This window comes from Salarias fasciatus, chromosome 16 (genome assembly GCF_902148845.1).
Source record: "Salarias fasciatus chromosome 16, fSalaFa1.1, whole genome shotgun sequence".
In the NCBI taxonomy this organism is placed as follows: domain Eukaryota; kingdom Metazoa; phylum Chordata; class Actinopteri; order Blenniiformes; family Blenniidae; genus Salarias; species Salarias fasciatus.
Genome location: NC_043760.1, coordinates 1,141,114 through 1,165,183, shown reverse-complemented (window position 1 = coordinate 1,165,183; position 24,070 = coordinate 1,141,114). Strand labels below are relative to the sequence as shown.

The window sequence follows — 24,070 nt, the reverse complement described above, 5'->3', positions numbered from 1 at the left end:
AATAAAGAAATCTCTTTTCAGAAGGATTTCTTGAGAAAATGCTTAGTCCTTCATGTACACGAGCTGTATCAGAGAAACACAGTATTGCCATCTTCGAGCTGCAGGGTGTGTGTGTGTGTGTGTGTGTGTGTGTGTGTGTGTGTGTGTGTGTGTGTGTGTGTGTGTGTGTGTGTGTGTGTGTGTGCGCGTGTGTGTGTGTGTGTGTGTGTGCGTTATGTGCGGGCATGTCAACCCTATTCAGCTAAACCTGTTTTCCACAAATCTGGAGTGTTTCTTCGGCCGTCGGTGTGGCAGTGGCTGGTTCTGCTCTGCCTTGCTCAGTGGCCCACGCCCGCTGCTCAGTCCAGCCCGTGTTTATTATGTAATCCGCTCTCCAGACAGACACCTATTGACGAATAATCCCGCAAATAACTGCGGCAGGACTTAGAAAAATCTGCGCATCGCCACATATGTTGCATTTTTGGGGGACACGCGCGTACACACACAGTGTGTGTGTGGAAGTACAGAATATTTTCCTCGCATTCCTGGTTCTCGGGCTTAGCGCGCATGCGCAGTAGACTTCAGGCTATTGCCTTATTTGGATATGTTAATGAGTGTGTTCGGGAAACCAATCAGAAGCCGGCGTAGCGCGCACGTGACAGCGAAGGAGCGCTTGGGGGGCGGGGTCAGGCGCGAGGCTTAGGTTAAAAGCTGTGGACAAGACAGAGCGCATTCAGTGTAGGGAGAAGCAGGGACTCACTGTGAGGGGGAACTTTGTTACTATAAAACTTAGGAATATTTACAAAATATTGTAAAAATTACCAAAATCCCTCGTGAATCCATAACCTGCCCCCAGGAGTCGAGGCTTTTAGTTTAGTTTGCCCGGAAAGGGCTTCTCCACTCACTATTCTTACACTTTTTTTGAAAGAATGCGTGAGACAGACAGTTAGCCAGCCAGCTAAGCTAGCTAGCGGAGGGGTGATACAGGCGGCAGGAGAGACAAAAGATTTTTATTTTTCGCGTTTTGGCCGGTTGTACTGACACCAAGTCCATGCAGAACGTGTCATTACCATCACAATGCCCGTTTTACTTTTTCTGATAGACACGTCCGCGTCAATGAACCAGCGCACCCATCTGGGCACTACCTATCTGGACATAGCAAAAGGCGCTGTTGAGACTTTTATGAAGGTACTGTAACCCCGGGACACGCGGACACGCCGCGGGGGGGTCCCGCGGCTCGCGTCGCCGCTCTTGTCAAAGCCGACAAGTAATTCTGTCCTGTAATTTTCCCACAGCTCAGAGGGAGAGACCCGGCCAGCCGAGGGGACCGGTACATGCTGGTCAGTTACGAAGACGTTCCGTTCGGGATCAAGGTAGAGTTCGCTTTGTCCGGCTTTACATTCTGCAGCGGGTTGACGTGACTGTCCTCCTCCTCCTCCTCCGTCGCTCCCTCCGCCACGTTGTGATCTCTGCTCCGCTCCGGCTGCTGGAGCAGATCTCCAGGAGGAGCTTTCATACCCCTTTTAAAACATGGCCGACATTTTGTTTCAGTGAGCAGCAAAGAACTCTGGGTGTTATTTATACAGCGAGGTGATATCAGGAGGGGGGGGGGGGGGTAGCCTACTTTACTTCTTCAGACTGAACGATGACTTTATTTTCTGCTGTAGTTTATTATCTGTGACCCCCTCCCTGCTGTCAAACTGCTCCGTCCACAGGAAGAGACATCTGTCCTCCTCTGTCCTGCTCCATCCTGTCCAGGTCTGCAGCAGCCAGTCCTGCTTCACTGTGCTTCACATCAGGACAGAGCTCACACACACACACACACACACACACACACACTCTCAAACCTAGGAGCAAGTGAGGGTCACGGGTTCACCTCAGACATGTACACACAGTGAGAACATGCAAACTGCACACAGATAGCCGTGGCCGCTTCCTGACCCCGGATGACAGTGATCTCCACTGCTGGCTTCCTGTTGGAAGTTAGGTCATAATAATAAAGCCAGTTAACCATTAATGAGAGGTGTGTGTGTGTGTGTGTGTGTGTGTGTGTGTGTGTGTGTGTGTTGTGTGTGTTGTGTGTGTTGTGTGTGTGTGTTTTTCAGGTCATTTACAGAGTGTGTGTTGGGAGCGTTGCTCTTTGGGTTCTGGTTCCGGTCTGGCCCTCCTCTGGGCCCCCCGGGGTTCTGGTTCCGGTCTGGCCCTCCTCTGGGCCCCCCGGGGTTCTGGTTCCGGTCTGGCCCTCCTCTGGGCCCCCCGGGGTTCTGGTTCCGGTCTGGCCCTCCTCTGGGCCCCCCGGGGTTCTGGTTCCGGTCTGGCCCTCCTCTGGGGTGGTCCTCCAGCCTCAGCCCGTCCTCTGTGTGTCCGCAGGCCGGCTGGAAGGAGAGCCACGCCACCTTCATGACGGAGCTGAGAAACCTGCAGGCGGCCGGGCTCACCACGGTCGGCCAGGCCCTGAGGACCGCCTTCGATTTACTCAATCTCAATAGATTAGTGACGGGGATAGACAACTACGGCCAGGTACGTAGAGCTGAGGAGAGGCAGTCCACTGGCCCCGCCCCCGCCCCGAACCCCCCTCCCAGTCTTACAAGCATCAACCACACAGTGACCCCACACACACCTCCAGTCACGTGACACACGGTACGCAGCGTGGCGCCGGCGCTCCGGCTTCAGTTTCAGACCTGCAGCCTTCAGTAACCCTCAGTGTCCGCTCCGCTCGCTTCAGCCTCCAGCACGGAGACGCTCTTCGTTTGGCGCTCTGAAACTCAGACTGAAACCTCCTCCTCCTCGTATCGACTGGCGGATCAGAGATTCAGAATCAGTTATAGCTGTAATACCAGCTATGAAGCTTAAGCATTGATAAACGTTTAGTAGTGACGATATAGTCTCCTGTTTAAATAAAGAAAATTAGTTTTAACCTTATTCTTTGAAATTTAAAGGAAAATATCAGTCCTCATGACTTATGTGTCAGAAGAGGTTCCAGAGGTTAAAACATGATTTCTGTTCCTGATGAACATGTTCAGCTTTGAACGGGTTTGTTTTCCTGGACGTCTCTGTTCCAGGAGCAGATTCCCGTCCTGCTCCACCAGGGCGTCGTTCTCTTCACAAGTTCCGCCAAAACAGAGAATCTTCATACAGACGCAGCATGGAAAGCTCTGCGTGAACAAACGTAATTAACATCACTGAGGCTTCTGGTTACAAAACACTGCAGTACGCTGTTTTATTGTTCAGTTATATTAGTGATATATTCAGTTTCAGAGAATAAATTCAGGTTTGACTCTTCAGGTTATGTAATAAATATAAACTATTTAGATAAATAATGATAGTTTTTGCTGATTTTTTTTTAAAGATGCGTCTTTCAAATCAAATTTTATTTCATATAGCACTTTTCATATTTATAAAAATAACGCAAAGTGCTGAACATTAAAAACAGACATAAAAACCAGAAGAATTAAAAAAAAACGCACCAACAAACATGCACCATACGCGCACTCACACACACACACGCACACACTCTCCCATTATGTTGCACAGAACACAGGAGACATGGCATTGCACTGAGCATCATGGAAAACACCACCAGTGGGCCGTCCACACCAGGAGAAAGCGAGGGTCATTAATACTGGGGCTCCAGCGCCCGACCCCCGACCCCGCCAGACCAAGGGAACCCGCACACCGAAGTGTGGAGCCCCCCAGGCCTGCCGGGACCAGAGGACCCGGGCACAGTAACCCCAACACCAGACCGGGACCAACTCCCGGTGTGAAGGACCCCCCTGAGGAAACACTGGAGTTAAACAGCTAAAACGTGATGAAATTAAAATAAAGTAGTGAGACAGGATTACAAAGTGAAAAAGTAAAACAAGTTAAAAGTACGTAATAAAATAGAATAAAATTACATAAATAAAGATGGAACAAGAGGACTATAAAGGGTCAGCTAAAAGCCTGATTAAAAAGATGTGTTTTCAACCTCCCTTTAAAACTATCAACAGTCTCTGCGGTCCTGAGGTTCTCTAGTCCTGAGGTTCTCTGGTCCTGCGGTTCTCTGGTCCTGAGGTTCTCTGGTCCTGAGGTTCTGCGGTCCTGAGGTTCTCTGGTCCTGAGGTTCTCTGGTCCTGAGGTTCTGCGGTCCTGAGGTTCTGCGGTCCTGAGGTTCTCTGGTCCTGAGGTTCTGCGGTCCTGAGGTTCTGCGGTCCTGAGGTTCTGCGGTCCTGAGGTTCTCTGGTCCTGAGGTTCTGCGGTCCTGAGGTTCTGCGGTCCTGAGGTTCTGCGGTCCTGAGGTTCTCTGGTCCTGAGGTTCTGCGGTCCTGAGGTTCTGCGGTCCTGAGGTTCTGCGGTCCTGAGGTTCTCTGGTCCTGAGGTTCTGCGGTCCTGAGGTTCTCCAGCAGGCTGTTCCACAGGCGGGGCCGTAGTGGCCAAAAGCCGTCTCACCATGAGTCTTGGTTCTGGCTTTAGGAACACACAATAGGCCGCTGCCAGAGGACCTCAGGGGCCGCGGGGGTCGATACGGTGAAAACAGATCAGCTAGATAAGAAGGAGCGAGGCCGTTCAGACATTTAAAAACTAATAAGAGAACTTTAAAATCGATCCTGAAGCAGACAGGGAGCCAATGCAGCGACTGTAAAACCGCTGTAATGTGGCTCCGCCCCCTGGTCCCCGTCAGCACGGCGGCTGAGTTTTGTAACAGTTGTAGGTTAAAAATGTTCTTTTTGGGAAGACCAGAGAGCAAGGCATTACAGTAGTCTAACCTACAGGAGATAAAAGCTGCATTAGCACCTCTGTACCGGTTTGAGAGAGAAACGGGCGACTCTGGCTTCATTCTTAAGATGATAAAATTCAATCTTAGTTATGTTTTTAATGTGTGGAATAAAATTTAGCTCAGAGTCGAAAATCACGCCCAAGTTCTTAACTGATTGTTCTGGTTTAAAATCTGATCATTTTGGTAAAAGTTTCTCTCTCTGACCTTCGGGACCGATAACTAAAACCTCAGTCTTGTCCTGGTTGAGCTGCAGGAAATTCACTGCATCCATGACTTGATGTCTGAAATAGTTAAAAAGGGGTCCGATCAGGTTCATTAGGCCTTTTTTTGTATTCATGGTTTGGATTCATATACACAGGCCAGTGGTTGGAAAAATAACCACTGGCCTGTGTATATGAATCCAAACCATAGTTAAAAAGGGTTTCTATTGGCCCTGAGTCACCAGGAGACACGGCGATGAACAGCTGAGTGTCGTCAGCGTAGCTATGGAGACTGATGTCGTGTCTCCTGATGACGTCCCCAAGTGGAAGCATGAAGAGATTAAAAAGTATGGGACCTGAAATTGAACCTTGGGGAACCCCACACCTGATTTCATCAGTGAAGTGTTGGTCTCAGGGTGAGGGACACCAGTCGTCCTCCATCTCGGCCTGCGTTCTGCTAACAGTCAGGACTAGCATGTAACAGGCTGCAGGGCTCCGCCCCCCGGCGGCGCCGTGTGGCCCCGCACGCCGCCGCTGCCTCATACCGTCTGTAACGGTAGCCCTGCTGATAAACAGGAAGTGAATGTTGAGCTGTGTTTCCTTGGTGACCAGTGGGAGACGTCTTCCACCACGTCTGACAGTCTCACAGCCGTTCCACTGCACACCCTCATGGCCCCGGTCTCGAACCGCCTGTCCGTTCGGCCGCTGCTGCACACCGCCACAGAACGGCTTCCTGTTAACCGGCTCGGTGAAGAACCGGAGGCGGCCAGCCGAGCCGTGCTTCAGTGGCGTCCCACGGCGAAGCGCTGCTTCGGCCACATTGAGTCAGATCGACTCTCGGTGTGAGAAAGCACCGAGGTGGAGGTCCTGATCAGGACCGGTCTGTCAGCTCTGTGTTCTCCTGACGGGTTCTGGAGGGAACCACGTTCTTCTAGAACCGGCCTGGATAAATACTCACATCTGACTGTTGGTCACCAGATATGTGCAGTGATCACATTGATCACATGATCTCATTGATCACATGATCTCATTGATCACATGATCACACATCCTTATGTAGGTAAAAGCTTCTGATCAGCAGATGATTGGCTTGACGTTCACGTTTTGACTGTTTTGACGTTTTGACCGTCCTTCAGATTCGGCTCTAGTCCTTCAGATTCGGCTCTAGTCCTCCAGATTCGGCTCTAGTCCTTCAGATTCAGCTCTAGTCCTTCAGATTCGGCTCTAGTCCTTCAGATTCGGCTCTAGTCCTCCAGATTCGGCTCTAGTCCTTCAGATTCAGCTCTAGTCCTTCAGATTCGGCTCTAGTCCTTCAGATTCGGCTCTAGTCCTTCAGATTCAGCTCTAGTCCTTCAGATTCAGCTCTAGTCCTTCAGATTCGGCTCTAGTCCTTCAGATTCAGCTCTAGTCCTTCAGATTCGGCTCTAGTCCTTCAGATTCAGCTCTAGTCCTTCAGATTCAGCTCTAGTCCTTCAGATTCGGCTCTAGTCCTTCAGATTCGGCTTCAGCAGGTGGTTTATGTGGAACAGGAACTGTAATGGCGAGCTGTGGATCCTGTGAGGTTCTAGTTTCTGTTTCAGTGGAGCTTTGTCTCTGTTTTCTCTCAGTCCTGTTCCTCATTATATGTGAAGGTTTAAGGTTTTCGGTCTTCATGTGTTTTATATATTAACTCTTTGTCGGATAGTTTCAAGGCGCTGACGGCTGATTGCTGGGTGAACTCTTTGATACTGAATTGAGCGTTTTCTGGAGTCTTGAATGGGTTTCTCTTTCAGAGGAGCTTGGATCTGAAGCTCCTCCAGAAGCAGCTGGTGGACTCAGGTGCTCAGAGCAGGACAGGACAGGGGGTCCCGGTCCAGGTGAGACGGATCTGTCCGCCTCTTCAGGACCTGCTCTGGTTTGATGGCTCTTCTTGTTTCTCAGCTGCTTCGGCGGTGAATCAGCGCCGAGTGAAGCGGCGGAGTGTTTGTCTGGCTGAGGAGAGGCGGGACGTGGTTCTTCAACCCAGCGGGGGGCGAGGGGGCGGGGCTTCTGTCCACACTCCCAGAGTCCTCCAGGGGTCTGAGATGAGTGGTGCTCGAGGCACAAATTCAGATAGGCTTCTCAGAGGTTGATGAACATGCTTTATTATGCTTCAATGATGCGAAACTAACTTCTTTAACAAAATAAAATGAAATGTAAAAACTTGTAACAAAATAATAGCTCTCTTACACTCTTTACAAATATTAAGTAATGTTCTAAATAGGAACTCTTCTGTTAGAAAATCCAGCTTCAACAATATATTTCTTAATAACTGTAAGAAGATAGAAGAATATAAGAGTCTCACCAAAACACTAACTTAACAAACAAAAAAGATATATACTTTTAATCTTGAATTGTTTTCTTCATCCTGCTTTTCTTCTACATTCTATTTTTCATCTCGGTCTGTTGGAACTTTTTTTTGCAGTTCATGTGAGAAGCTGCTCTTAAGCTTTGGCTTTTTCCTGCTCCGCTGTCGAATTAAGTAGAGAAGGAATTCATCAGTTCTCCATCAATAGTGTTGTAAACAGTCGGAATGCATTGATCTCATGCCTTGTATTATAATAAATAGAGGGGTTAATAAATAGAATTTAGATTGTTCTCTGATCCCACTCTATAGCGATAGGAGGCGCTACTGCGCCTGTTGAAATGGTGCCATCCGCCGTTAAACACCACAGAAGAAGAAGAAGCGCTCCGCTGTCTGAAGCCCCGTCTGCTCCGCTCCGTTTACGTTCAGGTGCTGAGAAACAGTAAAACCCGAACATTTCCTTGAATTTAAAAAACCCGCCCGGACGCCCCGGACAGGACGTAAAAAGAGGACATGTCCGGGTAAAAGAGGACGTATGGTCACCCTAGTAAACCAGCCCCGCCCACTCCTCATCCAGTTTGGATTTTGGAGCTGGGCTCAGTCTGGACAGGAGCCCATAGAGGGGATTTCACTCGGTTGTGAAACGGCCGAGCCAATCAGTGCTGCCGCTTTTTGTTTTCAAAATTTTTTGGGCGAATTCCGGTGGCTAAACTGGAAGTGACGCTATCGCTGCGTGTAGTGGAGATGACGGACTTTAGCTTTAACCATCGCCTGAAAGCTGCAATCAGTAAAGTTACAGCAAAAATACCAAAAACTACAACAATCCAGCAAGAGCAGAGTCTGGCCTGGAGAGGGTCTGACAGGAAAAGACGTTTTCATGTGTCTTTGCGTATAGAGAAGCTAGAGCTAATGAGCTAATGCTAACCCTGAGAGAAGCTAGAGCTAATGAGCTAATGCTAACCCTGAGAGAAGCTAGAGCTAATGAGCTAATGCTAACCCTGAGAGAAGCTAGAGCTAATGAGCTAATGCTAACCCTGAGAGAAGCTAGAGCTAATGAGCTAATGCTAACCCTGAGAGAAGCTAGAGCTAATGAGCTAATGCTAACCCTGAGAGAAGCTAACGCATTTTGATGACATATTGTTTTGAAGCTCTGATTGGCTGAAGTGCCTGTCAGTCAAAGGAGTAACCGACGCCCCCTGCAGGAAGTTTCTATGGCTGCATCCAGACTGAGCTCAACTCCACATCCAAACTGGATGAGGAGTGGGGGGGCTGGTTTACCAGGCTAGGACTGGTCCTCAGCAGGACAAAAACCCTCTTGGGTCAAAAATAAGTTTTTCCAGCTGGAGCTTGTCTTGTTTTAATGCTTTCTTGTGGTGCGACGTGCTGCAGGTGTATCCTCCAGGCAGGTTTTAAATGGCTTCATGTCCTCCTCCTCATCCTCCTCATCCTCCTCATGGCCAAACATAACCTCACAGCTGCCATGACCTGTGACCTGGCTTCACAATAATCAACGAATAGGGGCGGGACAAGACACAAATTCCACGAGACGAGATGTCTCGCGAGATTAAGTCGGGGGGGGGGGGGGGCTAGTTCGCCTAGTTCCCCTATTCCCATTCAAACCGCAGCGCACAAACGACACCATGACTGCATTTGCACTTCATGCCACTAGGTGTGCTGTTTGCATGTTCAACCTTATTTAACACAGACACCACAGAGGAAGAAGGGCTGCAGGCTGCAGGCTCTCTGCATGTTGTTAGAAAAAGAGTGACGAGGCAAGACGTGGTGAAATGTGCATTGATGCGATGCAGCGTTTTTTCAATAAAAGAGAAGAACTGAACGATCGTTTCCGCACATTTTCTTTACGTCGTAGTAATTAAACTGTATCACAAGTAGTTTGTGGACTCAAAAGACCAAGATTCTTTGCGGATAGAACATGCGCAGAACAGTATTTCATGTCCCTTTCGACGGGTTTTTAAATATGAATATGAGCAGATTCAGGGTTTTGCATGTGTTTATATGGCTGTGCGCCGTGTAATGTATTATTCCGTCAATATTCCAGTTAATAAAGAGTTTTTGCCTGCATATAAACGTACTCAATCTCGCGGCATTGGATCTCGCGAGATCTCGTCCCATCCCTATCAACGAATGAATGTTTTTTTGTTTCCTTCCCTCCCTGCAGGGAAGAAATCCATTTTTCCTCGAACCGGCCATCATCATTGCAATCACCGACGGCAACAAGCTGACCAGCTCCGGCGGCGTCCAGGAAGAGGTGAGCGGCCGGTCACGTCTGCCAGATACTCCACACGTTCTGTAGTTTCCTGTTCAGTGGGTTCCACAGGAGGACGGTCAGTCAGGATCTCAGGAACGGACCGAGTCCCGTGGACGGTCCCCCGGACCGAGTCTTATTTTTAGTAGCCGATGCCATTCAGACACAGAGCTACAGCAGTAGAAACATGGAGACAACAGAGCTACAGCAGTAGAAAACAGAGCTACAGCAGTAGAAACAGGTCCCCCCCCCCCGAATGGCAGACATGTTGCTGACGGCTCCGGGAGAACCCGGTTCTGGTTCCAGCGCCTGTGGACAGTGTCAGGTCTGAGCCTGTTGACTCGGCACAGGTTCACACATGAGGAGGAGGAGCTCTGCCTTCAGCTGCAGCGGTGGAGGAGTGGAGGGGTGGAGTGGAGGGGTGGAGGGGTGGAGTGGTGGAGGGGTGGAGCAGCGGGGTGGAGGAGTGGAGCGGTGGAGGGGTGGAGCGGTGGAGCAGCGGGGTGGAGGAGTGGAGCGGTGGAGGGGTGGAGCAGCAGGGTGGAGGAGTGGAGCGGTGGAGGGGTGGAGCGGTGGAGCAGCGGGGTGGAGGAGTGGAGCGGTGGAGCAGCGGGGTGGAGGAGTGGAGCGGTGGAGGGGTGGAGCAGCAGGGTGGAGGAGTGGAGCGGTGGAGGGGTGGAGCGGTGGAGTGTTGCTGCTCAGGAAATGGCGAAAAAGGAAATTTGTGAAAATTGACGATTCAGTGATCCTTCACTTCCTGTTCACTCGGAGCCGGTTGTAACCGGTCAGTCTCTGGCGAAACACGGACTCAGGTCCTCTAATACTGAAACTGGGCGACAGCTGATCAATATTCCAGATGTTTCTCCTCGTGGTTCAGGTATTTACGCCCTGTCTGAAGACGTCGGTGTAGAAATGGTCTGATTGTGCCTCCTGTCCTCCTCCCTGCTCCGGGTCCTGGTCTCGTCCTGGTCTCGTCCTGGTCTCGTCCTGGTCTCGTCCTGGTCTCGTCCTGGTCTCGTCCCGGTCCAGCTCCACCTGCCCCTGACCACGCCGCTGCCCGGGAGCGAGCTGACCAAGGAGCCGTTCCGCTGGGACCAGCGGCTCTTCGCTCTGGTGCTGCGGATTTCCGGCAACGCCTCGGTGGAGCCGGAGCCGCTGGGCGGCGTCCCGCCCGACGACTCCCCCATCACCCCCATGTGCGAGGTCACCGGAGGTGAGTGGGGAGGACACACACACACACACACACACACACACACACACACACACACACACACACACACACACACTGCGCTGCTTGTTTAGTAACCTCAGGAACTCACATATGATTGGCTCTGGAACCAGGAAGTGTGACGTGTAGCCCCGCCCACTGGAGTTGTTCCGTCCCGGAACTTTTATTTTGAAAGAAAGAGCGAGCTGTTGACGGAGACAGATTGTTGGAAGGGAGAGTTTCCTCGCTGACAGGAGGAACGTGGGGAAGATTCTGATTGTTCTCACAGTAAACTTCGCCGCCGTCCTCCCTGCTGCCCAGGCACGGCGCCGTGCGGCGTGCTCGGACGAGTCCAGAGTCTTTATAACGCCAGATGAAAACAGCCGTCAGTTCAGGGCGTTAATCCAGACCCTCCCGTGAATCGGGTCTGGTCAGGAGAGCAGGCAGGAGAGCCGGGCGTCTGCGGTGAGCTGTCGGTGAAGGAGGTGGAGGTCGTCTCGTCGTCTCGTTGTCCCGGCGCTACAGCGTCTCGGGGTCGGCGTGGGAGCCAGTGGAAGTGGCTCCTTCCTGTCGTGAGACGGCTCCTGCGGCGTCCTGTCAGGGCTCTCACCTGTTCGGGCCCGACGTTGCCTCGGCGCCACAGGAAGTCAAGACCTGAACAGGGTCTTCCAGACCTGGAAAGGCTCCACCGGGCTGCCGGCCGCCGGACCGCCGCCGCTGCAGAGGCTGGATGCAGAGCGGCACTCTGGAGCTCCATTGTGAGCCTCGAGCCGCTGTCAGTGCTGCCGATGGCGGAGCCGGCGCCGAGCCGGCGCCGCTCAGGGCCATGAATGGCTGCAGGACAGCAGAGGACTCGGCTCGACCAATCAGAGGACAGTTTGACTGAACTGAGGTCAATACTGCAGAGACTGAAGCAGTGTGAGGTGATTTATCCACGGCGTGAGGATTTCACTCTCCTCCATAACGAGCATTCGGTTAACGAGCTCCGGAATGTTAGAAGATCCTCGGACAAGATGAGGCTGAATGTTGAGCTGTGAAATAATTCCTGCGTTAAACTGTAGCAGGATCGTTCAGAAGACTGTTGGATCTGTTTGAATTAACACGCTTATTTTTAGTAGTTTCTAACTCTTTACAACATTTTGATTCTTATAAACTTCCAGTCTGAGGTTTCAATAGAAACGCTGCTGTCAGGTTTTTAATCGACCATGTAATCGTTTATCATGCTTTAGCGTTCAGCCTGTTCTATTTTTCTGATTGATTGATCCATTGTGACAACGGTCAAGTTAAATAAATGGATCTCCAGAAAAAGCGAGGCCTCGGATACAGGAAAAACCTGCACCTGCATGATTTCGTCTTCATTTACCTTCCAGGAGAAGAAAAGGTTCTTCAGCTGGCCGGTCGAGGCCCGGCGGAGGATCTCGGTTCTGCCTCTCATTTTCTAGTTATTGCTCCTTCAGTTCATCCCATGGCGAAGCCGCCGCCTCTGTCGGTTGTCGTCAGCTGTGAGGGTTGGTCTGTGAAACATTAAACCCTGTCCGGACGCTGCGGCACTCTGACAGTCGGACGGTGTGACCGTCAGGCGTCAGGTGTGTGTTACGGTGTTTTTATGGCTCACTTGCTTTATAACCCTCCTTCCTGCTGCAGCGACCATAAACGCAGCTCAGTTAAATCCACCATTTGCTCACTGAGCGCTTCCTCATGATGGAAGTGGAACCTTAAACTCCGCCCTCTCTGGAAAAGGAGCCATTTTTAAACAGGCTCATGACCCAGTCAGTGACACGGTTTCAGTAGAACTGGACTGGATCAGAACTGCGACGGGAATCAACAGATCAATCAATCCGCTGCAGCAGAAGTGAAAATGACGGGATCGTTGTTGATGAAGCGCCGTATCGCCTCGGGGGAAACAAACCAAGCGTGCGGCGCTTTGTTTTCTTCATCTGTCTGCTGAGGTGGTTGACTCCACACGGCTCTCAGCTCCACAGCACACCGGTTTCACAGCAGATGGACGGAGTGAGCGCTCTTCACCGTAATGTAGGATCTTTGAGAATACCTCCCGACTCAACACAAAGCTCATTATGAGGACCGCTTGGCGGTTCGGATCGGAGCGTCTTCCGGCCCGGTTTTGGCCCACAGGCCTTAAGTTTGACAGCCCAGTCTTGGAGAAGTTGGAGGTGAGGACCCCCCCACCCCCGACCGGCTGACGGAGGTGTGTTTTCTGCGCCGTTGTGTGGCAGGCCGGTCCTACAGCGTCTTCTCCCAGCGGATGTTGAACCAGTGTCTGGAGTCTCTGGTGCAGAAGATCCAGAGCGGCGTGGTGATCAACTTCGAGAAGACCGGGCCGGATCCGCCGCCGCTCGAGGGTAAGAGGACGGGCCGGACGGCTGTGTCCGGCTCACGCACACACCGTCCCGCCACGCTGTCCGTCTGTCAGGAACAGCTGCTCGTTACTGTTGTTGTTTTGATGTGCTGTTTGATGTTGTTGTGTATTTAGTTCCTCTTTGTTGTTGTTGTTGTTTTTTGTTTGTTGTTGTGTATTTGGTTGCTGGTTGTTGTTGTTGTTTGTTTGTTGATGTTGTGTATTTGGTTGCTGTTTGCTGTTGTTGGTTTTGTTTGTTTTTGTTTGTTGTTGTGTATTTGGTTGTTGTTGTTTTGATGTGCTGTTTGATATTGTTGTGTATTGGGTTGCTGTTTGTTGTTGTTGTTGTGTATTTGGTTGTTGTTGTTTTGATGTGCTGTTTGATATTGTTGTGTATTGGGTTGCTGTTTGTTGTTGTTGTTGTGTATTTGGTTGTTGTTTTGATGTGCTGTTGTTTGTTGTTGTTGTGTATTTGGTTGTTGTTGTTTTGATGTGCTGTTTTTTGATGTTGTGTATTTGGTTGCTGTTTGTTGTTGTTGTGTATTTGGTTGTTGTTGTTTTGATGTGCTGTTTGATGTTGTTGTGTATTTGGTTGCTGTTGTTTGTTGTTGTTGTGTATTTGGTTGCTGCTTCTCTTTAACGATCAGGATCTTGTCGGTCGGATCTCAGGCTGAGTGGATTTAGTGTTTTCTCCTCCTCAAGTCTTCAGTGTGGCTCAGTCCTTCCTGTTGACCTTTTGACCTCTGTAGCCGTCAGCTGCTGCGGCCCTCTGGCTCCGTCTCACTCACAGACATTGAAAACACTTTCAGGCCTTTCAGTCTCAGGAAAGTAAATCATGTTTGCCTTTCATTCAGGAAGTGAATCAGAACTTTCACCTCAATCTCTGACCTCTGACCTTTCAGTGTTTTGCTGCTGATGGTTTTCAGTCTATCCGATGGTGCTTCGTGTTTCTGTGTTCCTCCAGCGTGTTGTGATGGAGCGTAATGTCCTGATTGGCCGTCAGCCTCCAGGCCAGTGGTGCAGGAAGCTGATTGGTTCAGTGTTTAACCAGTAAAGTCAGAAGTTGCGTTGCTTTCCTGCTCGGTGAGGCTGTTAAGTCGTTACTCTACTGGCTGTAGAACAAAATGACGACGTTGTTGGTCTCTGCAGTTCTTTTCCATGTGGAGTTTCATGATCTAGAATGGTTTGTGGCTTTGTAGCTGTCGGTTGTGGTTCTCTGGTGACGCCTTCAGAATGTGACCTGCCTCCACCCAGTCAGCTGGGGTCAGGGGTGGGTGGGTGGGTGGATGGATGGATGGATGGATGTACTTGGTGGGTTCTCTGCTGACCTCCCGCCGTCCTCCTGGCCCTCCGGTGCAGATGCTCCCCCCGAGGCGGTGAAGTCGGGTCCTCAGGCCTGGCACTGCTGCCACAAGCTGATTTACGTTCGACCCAACCCCAAAACCGGCGTCCCCATCGGCCACTGGCCCGTCCCCGAGGCCTTCTGGCCCGACCAGAACTCCCCCACGCTGGTAAGAGCCGGCGCCTCGCTGTGGTGGTTTTCACAGCATCAGTCATTATTATTGATATTATTGTTGTTGTTGTTGTTGTACTTAGTTACAAATACTTTAAACATTGAGACAAGACGAGCTGTGGCTGACGCCGTCCTGATCAGTGTCCCTGTGCCTCCGCCCGCCCAGCCGCCCCGCTCCGCCCACCCCCACGTCCGCTTCTCCTGCCTGGACGCCGAGCCCATGGTGATCGACAAGGTGCCCTTCGACAAGTACGAGCTGGAGCCGTCGCCGCTCACGCAGTTCATCCTGGAGAGGAAGTCCCCGCACACCTGCTGGCAGGTACGGCCCCAGACCCAGACCTGCCCCAGACCCAGACCTGCCCCAGACCCAGATCTGCCCCAGACCCAGACCTGCCCCAGACCCAGATCTGCCCCAGACCCAGACCTGCCCCAGACCCAGACCTGCCCCAGACCCAGACCTGCCCCAGACCCAGACCTGCCCCAGACCCAGATCTGCCCCAGACCCAGACCTGCCCCAGACCCAGACCTGCCCCAGACCCAGATCTGCCCCAGACCCAGACCTGCCCCAGACCCAGACCTGCCCCAGACCCAGACCTGCCCCAGACCCAGACCTCCCTCAGACCCAGACCTCCTTCCAGTTCATTTATCTGTTGGGGCATGAGTGATGCACTCTCTCACTTACACACACACACACACACACACACACACACACACACACTCTCTCTATCTCTCTCTCTCGCTCTCTCTCTCTCTCTCTCTCTCTCTCTGTCTCTCTCTCTCTGTCTCTCTCTCTCTCTCTCTCTCTCTCTCTCTCTCTCTCTCTCTCCTCTCTCTCTCTCTCTCTCTCTCCTCTCTCTCTCTCTCTCTCTCTCACAGCAGTGTTAGTACCGGAATGCAGCATGTGGGACAGGAAGTCAGTGGTTCAGATCAGCTGTGCTTAACTAGTCTTTTTACTAGTCCTCATGACACTGGTTACGAAACCAGCAGAGGAGGGGAAAGGTCAAAGGTCAGCACGGAGTGTGTGTGAGTGAATCGGAGGCGGGTCCGGTCCAGACCGGCTCCTCCTCAGCGCTCCGGTCGGTCTGCTGGTCGACGCTCCTCAACCGCCGGTGTTCCTTTGGCTGTTTTCCAGGTGTTTGTGTGTAACAGCGCCAAGTACAGCGACCTGGGCCAGCCGTTTGGCTACCTGAAGGCCAGCACCGCCCTCAACTGCGTCAACCTGTTCGTCATGCCCTACAACTACCCCGTGCTCCTGCCCCTCCTGGGTAAGACCAGCCTGCAGCGACCCCCAGTCCCTGCCCCTGCCCCTGCCCCTGCTCCTGCCCTGCCCCTGCCCCTGCTCCTGCCCCTGCTCCTGCCCCTGCCCTTGCTCTCCTGCTCCTGCCCCTGCCCCTGCCCTGCTCCTGCCCCTGCCCTTGCTCTCCTGCCCCTGCCCCTGCTCCTGCCCCTGCCCTTGCTCTCCTGCCCCTGCCCCTGCCCCTGCCCCTGCCCCTGCCCCTGCCCTTGCTCTCCTGCTCCTGCCCCTGCTCCTGCCCCTGCCCTTGCTCTCCTGCTCCTGCCCCTGCCCCTGCCCCTGCTCCTGCCCCTGCCCTTGCTCTCCTGCCCCTGCCCCTGCTCCTGCCCTTGCCCCTGCCCCTTCCCTTGCCCCTTCCCCAGCCCCTGCCCCTGCCCCTGCCCCTGCCTCTGCTCATTTCCGTTACTTGAGTAAAAGTACAGATACTACCAGTGAAATACTACTCCAATAAAAGTAAAAGTTGGCAAATCAAAAATTTACTTAAGTAAAAGTAAAGAAGTATTTGCTTTAGAAAATACTTAAGTACAAAAAGTAAATTGTTTAATACTGTGGATCATAATTAAACACTTTCGAAGTTTTTATAGATGTAAGAAAGAAGAAAGATTAAGAACAGGACAAATGTATGTAAACTGTAAACAGACGTGTATATTTTGTCATTACCAGCCAGTGGTAATCACAGTCAGACAGCCCAGCTTCAGCTTTGTGCAACACGTTGCAAAATAAGGCTAAAAGACAAATAAAGAAGGATGTTCTCTTCTACATCAGTAAGTAAAACACTTCCCCACATGGCACCGCCAAAACAACACAAGTCGTCGTCTTCTGGTCCTTGAAACCTTCATCCAGCGTACAGCTCGCCTCGCGCCTCAAACGGCCAGACGGCAACACTTCCTGTCCAGTCCATGTTTCAGTGCCACCTGCTGGTCTGGAGTTTGAGTGACACTGCTCTGTGGCTGATTTTAAGCAGAAAAAAACGAAGTAATGAGTAACGAGAGCCTTTTTTTAAAAACCACGGTGGAGTAGAAAGTATATTTATTTGCCAAATGTCGTGGAGTAAAAGTAAAAAGAACTCAGTGCTTAAGTACAGTACTGAAGTAAATTTACTCCGTTACTGACCACCTCTGATTAGATCATATGTAATGGACGAAGACAGAGAGGAACTTCACTGCAAAGCTCATTGATTATATTTTAAACTAACGATTCCCCAACTCTGGAATTCCTGGACTCACTTTAAAATCCTAAAATCGAACGTCTACAATCCGATTCACTGACAGGAAATGTTCATGGAATCATTTCAACCGTTTTGAAGGTGCTGAAGCTTCCAGCCGTAACTCTGTTCTCTCCCTCAGACGACCTGATCAAGGTTCATAAGTTCAAGCCCACGCTCAAGTGGAGGCAGTCGTTCGAGAACTACCTGAAGACCATGCCTCCGTACTACATCGGGGTCAGTGCCTCGCTCGCCCGCCCCCTCCCCCGCCCCCCCGGGGGTTTCTGATCACGGTTGCTGAGGCTCTCTCTCGCCCTCAGGCTCTGAGGAAGGCGCTGAGGATCATGGGAGCTCCCAACCTGCTGGCGGAGAACATGGAGTACGGCCTGAGCTACAGCGTGGTTTCCTACCTGAAGAAGCTCAGCCAGCAGGTCGGACCCGGCGCTCCTCCTGCGCCCTGCCCTCCTCCTCACGTCGTTTAACTCAGAACGTTTCAGAGAAAGAAGACGGACGGCGGCGCGCCAGGTTGTTAACAGGATCAATTCTGCTTCCAGACCAAAATCGAGTACGACCGTCTGATCGCCTCGGTCGGGAAGAAGCCGCCGCCGGAGGCCGGCATCAAGGTGCGGTGGCGAGGGGGCGGGATCTCCGTGGCGCAGCGCCGGGACTTCGTCCAGCAGCTGCAGAGCGTCACCGGGGAGGCGCCGGCGCCGCCGCTGGAGCTCAACCCCAAAGAGTTCCAGGGCTTCCAGCTGGCGCTGCTCAGCAAGGTGAGGCCGCCGCCGCCGTCTCTCTGGACACGCCCCCTTTGCTCAGCTCCGCTTCACACAGCGAAGGTTTGAAAACCGTAACGGCAGAAAGGCTGAAAGCCACGTCGTTTCCATGTGAGGCCACTAGTGGGCGCCATAATGAAGCCCAGCACAGAGCAGCTGGACTCACGCTTCCTGGCTCCAGCCTGAACCGGGTCCTGAGGAGACGCCCCCGGTCCCCCCGTCCCCCGGTCCCCCCGTCCCCCCGTCCCCCGGTCCCCCCGTCCCCCCGTCCCCCCGTCCCCCCCGTCCCCCCGTCCCCGTCTCCATGTCCTCCAGGCCTCATCAGTCCTGAATGGTTTCATGTTCCGCTGTTCTCTCGGCTCCGCCCACAAAACCTCAGATTCATCCTTTAGAAGGCTGACCTGAGGTGACAGGAGGTGGCCTTTGACCTTTGACCCTGGAGTCATGCTCCGCGTGTGTCTTCTTCAGGGCCTGAAGCCTCAGAGCTTCAGGAATCCGTACGACGTCCCCCGGAGCCACCTGCTGGACCAGCTGAGCCGCATGAGGAGGAACCTGCTGCACGGCGGCGCGGGCGCCCTGCGAGGACACGACTCCGGTGAGCCCGGTCCGCCTGGTCCACCCGTCCCCCGGGTCCGCCCGGTCCGCCCGGCTGCGCCGAACGGCCGGGCCGCCGCGACCTGAAGGACGGGCTGCCGGCTGCGTCCCGGCGGCCTCCTGACCTTGCCTGACCTCTCGTGTCCGTCCCGCCGCTCTCAGATCAGCTGCACAGCGTGCCGATCGCCCAGATGGGGAACTACCAGGACTTCCTGAAAGCGGCGCCGCAGCCGCTCCGGGACGCCGACCCCGAGCAGCCCAAACGCCTGCACACCTTCGGGAACCCCTTCAAACTGGACAAGAAGGTAGAACCGGCCCGGCCCGGCCCGGTGGACCCGGACACTGCAGGGACACCGGCTGACCGTGTCCCCCTGTCCCCCTGTCCCCCTGTCCCCCTGTTCCCCACCCCTCTGTCCTCCTGTCCGCCTGTCCCCCATCCCCCTGTCCCACTGTCCCCCCGTTCCTCTGTCCTCCTGTCCCCCCGTCCCTCTGTTCCCCCATCCCCCTGTCACCTGTCCCCCTGTCCCTCTTTTCCCTGTCCCCCCCTCCCCCATCCCCCTGTCCCCTCTGTCCCCCTGTACCCCCGTCCCCCTGTCCCTCTGTCCCCCCGTCCCTCTGTCCCCCCGTTCCACCATCCCCCTGTCCGTCTGTCCCCCCGTCCCTCTGTCCCCCTGTACCCCATCCCTCTGTCCCTCTGTCCCCCCGTTCCCCCGTCCCTCTGTCCCCCTGTACCCCCGTCCCCCCGTCCCTCTGTCCCCCCGTCCCCCTGTCCCTCTGTCCCCCCGTGCCCCTGTCCCTGTGTCCCCCCGTCCCCCTGTCCCTCTGTCCCCCCGTGCCTCTGTCCCCCCGTCCCCCTGTCCCCCCGTCCCCCTGTCCCCCCGTCCCCCCATCCCTCTGTCCCCCCGTCCCTCTGTCCCCCCGTCCCCCTGTCCCTCTGTCCCCCCGTCCCTCTGTCCCCCCGTCCCTCTGTCCCCCCGTCCCTCTGTCCCCCCGTCCCCCTGTCCCTCTGTCCCCCCGTCCCTCTGTCCCCCTGTCCCTCTGTCCCCCCGTCCCTCTGTCCCCCCGTCCCCCTGTCCCTGCAGGGCATGATGATCGACGAGGCGGACGAGTTCGTCACCGGCCCCCAGAACAAGGGCAAGAGGCCGGCGGACGGCGGCGGCCTGACGGGGGGCGGGCCCAAGAGGCGGCGCTGCATGTCCCCCCTGCTGCGCCTGGGCCGGGCCTACACGCCCCCCGTGTCCCCCCCCGCCAGCCCCCGGCCCATTGCAGGTAAGCCCCGCCCACTGCTTCTGCTGAGTCTCGGCGGCATGCAGAGTGAAACAAGCCCCTCCCCCTCATATCGATCGCCCCTCCTGCAGACCAGAGGACTGTCCGTCCACAGCTGGACGCATGTCTCATAAGGCAGACATTCCCGTCCCCGCCGCTCGCAGGGTGAAAGTTTCTGATGACGATGGCGATCGTTGGAGGAGGAATCCTGCAGCCGTTCCCGCCTGAAGACCGTTCTGCCCGTTCTGTCCTTTTGGCGCCGTTCTGTCCGTTCTGGCGCTGTTCGGGCCCGTTCCGGCGCCGTTCGGCCCGTTCCGGCGCCGTTCGGCTCGTTCCGGCGCCGGTTCCAGCAGGACAGACGGATCGTGGCGCTCTGTGGAAACAGCAGTGACTCTTCACACTGAAAACTGTTTCGCTGCACCGAAGAGTTTAAACTTTATTGATCAGGTTTCAGAGCAGTTCCTCCGGGGTTCCCTCCTTCTGGGATTCTAACCTTCCACCCGACAGAGTTCTCTCGCCGTCTTGGCCTCGCAGTAACAGGAAGTGGTCGTTCACACACAGGAAGTAGTTCAGTCTGAGACTCGATCAGTTCCTTCTGCAGCTGTGTCTGGGCGACACGGTGGGGCAGCGGTCGGCCCTCTCGCCTCAGCGAGGAGTTCAGACACGGGCCTGGCCCTTCTGTGGACTTTACCTCTTGTGTGTGTGTGAGGTCAGAGGTCATCCAGCTGCATGAGGGCCAGGTGTTTGTACCGGGGAACAGTGTTAAAGACGCTGCTGGAGTCTCAGCTGATTGGTTCTTTACTGCACCGAGAGAAGGATCATGTTGTGATTGGCTGTCGGGCCGGGCTGACCCCGGTGACCCCGCTGACCCTGGCGACCCCGGCTGACCCCGGTGCTGCGGTCTGAGAACCTGCTGGTTTGAACATGGCGGTTTTCCTTTAGTGTTCCCGATGTTGATGAATCCAGGTTTGATTCCCTGAAGCCGCTGAGCGTCCGCTGCACCGCCGCCCGGCGTCCCGGGTGAACTCTCTGACCGATAGTCTCCGCTTGTCTCTTGCTCCTCAGACGTGGACGTGAGCGACGGCGCCCTGGAGCCAGACGTCCTCCTCATCAACCACCTGGACCAGAACCACTGCGGCTCTGACGGCGACCCGGACCCGGACCCGGACCGCCCCTCAGGGCCCGCCCACCTCCAGGAGAACCACACGGCAGCGGATCCGCAGCTGCTCCGGCTCGGGGACGAGGAGGAGAACGGGCGGCCGCCGCCGCCGGGGGGCGAGGCGGGCGCCGACCTGCTGCTGCTGGACGACCAGCCGCCGCGCTTCCTGTCGCCGGCGGCGCTGAAGAAGCACATCCACACCGAGACCACCAAGGTCAACAACGAGCTGCGGGCGCTCATCACCAAGGAGATCCGGAAGCCCGGCAGGCGTACGTACCCGTCCCGCCGCCCTGCGGTCGCTCCGGCGGCTCGGAGGACGTTCTGTCGGTCGGGCTCGCGTTAAGGCGGTCCGGACGGTTCCGTGTGGAACGGGCCCGGCTCTGGGCGGCTCCACCACTAACTGATCGCATTTTCAGTCTCCTGATAAAATGAGCGTTCTCTATTAACTCGTCCACTGAGCAGAATCAGCTGCTGCTGCAGCGGCGCCATCGGACCAGCGGGTCCGGACCGCCGGTCCGATGGCGCCGGTCCGATGGCGCCGGTCCGATGGCGCCGGTCCAGCCAGTTAATCAGAAGCAGTGGTGCTGACAGAGCTTACCACTTGTATGCCGACGACATCCAGCTCTACTGCTCTTTCAGGCCGGTCGGGACACAGAAGCTGGATTCCTTTTTCCACTGCTTGGCTGAAATAAAACAATGGCTCAGCAGAAATTCTCTCCAACTTAACGCAGACAAAACTGAAACACTCATCTTCGCCCCTGATGTCTCCATCCCAGGGATCAAACAGGACCTTGGTGACCTCGGGCAGCTGAATCTGCTCAATCCAGTCTTAGAAATCTGGGTGTTTTCTTCGATAAAGACATGTCTCTCGTCTCTGGTCTCTACTGCAGCACTGCAAGCAGCTGACGAGAAACTGTTTCTTTCAACTAAGAAAAATCTCTAAACTTGGGAAAATGGTCTCATCCAGTGATTTAGAGCTCATCATTCATGCTTCTGTCTCATGGCGTTCAGACTACTGCACCAGCCTGTTCTCATGTCTGAACTGAAGCAGCTTTCGAGGCTTTAACTTGTGCAAAACTCTGCAGCGAGAATCTTGACCTGCACAAAGAGGTGGACCGGCACGTCTCCCAGTCTGAGGGAGCTTCACTGGCTGCCAGTCTCTTATAGAGTAACTTTAAGATTTTGGTTTTAACCTTCCGGGCCTTGCACGACCAAGCTCCTTCTTATATTCTGGACCTGCTCCAGCCTTACTCCCCTGTGAGGGTTTTAAGGTCTGCAGACCAGAATCTCTTAAAGGGGCCGCGTACCCGGTTCAGGACCAGAGGAGCCCGATCCTTCCAGGCCGTTGCTCCCAGGCTCTGGAACGATCTCCGCTCTCTCTCCGCTCAGTTGTGTCTGTTGACACTTTTAAGACACAACTCAAAACCTTTTTATTCTCTCAAGCATTTGCTTAGTTTTTCGGGCCTGTTTTGATCTCATTTTTAGTGCTGCTTATTTATCTGTGTATTTAATTGTTGTCTTATTTATGTATGCTGTGAAGCACTTTGTGGCTTTTTTTCTGTGAACGGTGCTGTATGAATAAACTTTACTGACTTACTCCTCTGTTTTCAGACTACGAGAAGATCTTCCTGCTGCTGAAGCAGATCCAGGGCACTCTGGACACTCGGCTCGTCTTCCTCCAGAACATCATCAAGGAGGCGGCCAGGTACCAGTCCCAGCTGGAGACACGCTCCGCCGCCCCGCTGCAGCCTCTCTGCCGGGTTCCGTTAGCGTCGGCTGCGGCTCCGAGGCGGCTGGGTGGGGTTTGTGTTTGAACTTTTGTCGTTTCTTCCCTCCGAGGTTCAAGAAGCGAGTTCTGATCGAGCAGCTGGAGAACTTCCTGGAGGAGATCCACAGTCGAGCCAACAACATGAACCACGTGGACTCGCTGTGAGACCGGGAAGCCCCGCCCCCGGGAAGCCCCACCCCCGGGAAGCCCCACCCTCAGGCCCTCGCCTCTCCATCGGCCGCAGGAGAAGCTTTGCCTCTGGCTGGAGGACAGGAGGCTCCGGACGGGACCGCCAGCCTGAGGCGTACCGGCCGGGACGGTTCTGTCCAGCTCAGGGTCCAGGAGACGCTCCCGACTCGCGTCACCTTCATGTTGAGTCTAACCTTTGACCTGTGGCGGGATGAGGATGGCTGGACCTGAACCTCCACACTCCGCTGCTCTGCCTCACCGGGGGGATGAGGAGGAACGGTTCCCCCGAGGGAACCAAACAGAACCAAACATCTGCAGGGTTAAGAACCTGTTTCCTGAGACGTGAGGAGCTGCGGACGGGTCAGCTGACGGGTCAGCTGATGGAGCAGATCAGTGGACATACAGGGACATCAAAGCTCAGGAATCCATCCACATTACTGCATCTGGATCAGCAATAAGTCTGGACCCCCCCCCCCCCCCCCCCCCCCCCCCCCCCCCCCCCCCCATGCCCCCCCCAATCCCCCAATTTCGGCCCAAATCCTCTGATGTGCGACACACTGCGCTCTGTGGGACGGTTGATGAACCGAGGTCCTGGATGCCAGCCGGTCCCGACGCGCTGGCTGCTGCCAAATGACCCCCGACCTCCACCCTGACCCCGGCCCACCCCGAGCCCTGCCCCCCCGCCCCACCCACACCGACCCTCCACCCCGCCCTCCACCCCCCCGAACGCCTCCGTTCTCTCACCCGGCCGTGAATCTCAAACCGACTTCTCCTCGCTGCACCTTCAATGCACTTGTGAACATTTGACAGAATCTTATTTAACGTTATTTAAAGGAGGAGAATCGACCTTTTGTTGCAGTTGAGACCCGTTCTCCGGGAGGCCCCGTTCTCCAGGAGGCTCCCTCTGGAACCAAGTGGAGGCCGGGTCCAGAGCCGGTTCCGCTCCTCTCTCCTCGGACCGGGACCAAAACCTGCCATACTTGTCTTTGTTTGTGAAGCGGCCGCTACCAAAAGAGTATTGAGAGTATTTTGAATACACTGTACAGATGTAAATAAGCCAGAGTCCTATTTAAAGAGAACGTTCGTGGCCTTTTTCTAATATTTCCAAGAATAAAGTTTCTATTTTACACTGTGAAGGGCCCTGGAAATAAAGTTTTGGGTAAAACCCTGACTCTTTCATTCCTCCTCGCGGCTCAGCGGTCCTGATGGGGGACCGCTGGCCG

At 54.3% G+C, this 24,070-nt stretch overlaps 1 protein-coding gene across 1 annotated transcript; it reads left to right on the top strand.

The window, feature by feature from the left end:
- The first annotated feature begins 727 nt into the window (after nt 1–727).
- Nucleotides 728–24,027, top strand: ints6 (integrator complex subunit 6). The gene is made up of 18 exons (XM_030112741.1): nt 728–1,167; nt 1,275–1,352; nt 2,350–2,499; nt 9,438–9,527; nt 10,554–10,737; nt 12,966–13,091; nt 14,447–14,598; nt 14,767–14,919; nt 15,733–15,865; nt 17,241–17,335; nt 17,419–17,529; nt 17,653–17,868; nt 18,340–18,466; nt 18,628–18,770; nt 19,548–19,734; nt 20,797–21,159; nt 22,502–22,595; nt 22,730–24,027. The coding sequence occupies exons 1-18, from the start codon at nt 1,057–1,059 to the stop codon at nt 22,821–22,823; spliced, it is 2,607 nt and encodes an 868-aa protein (XP_029968601.1). The 5' UTR covers nt 728–1,056; the 3' UTR covers nt 22,824–24,027.
- Nucleotides 24,028–24,070: the final 43 nt, after the last annotated feature.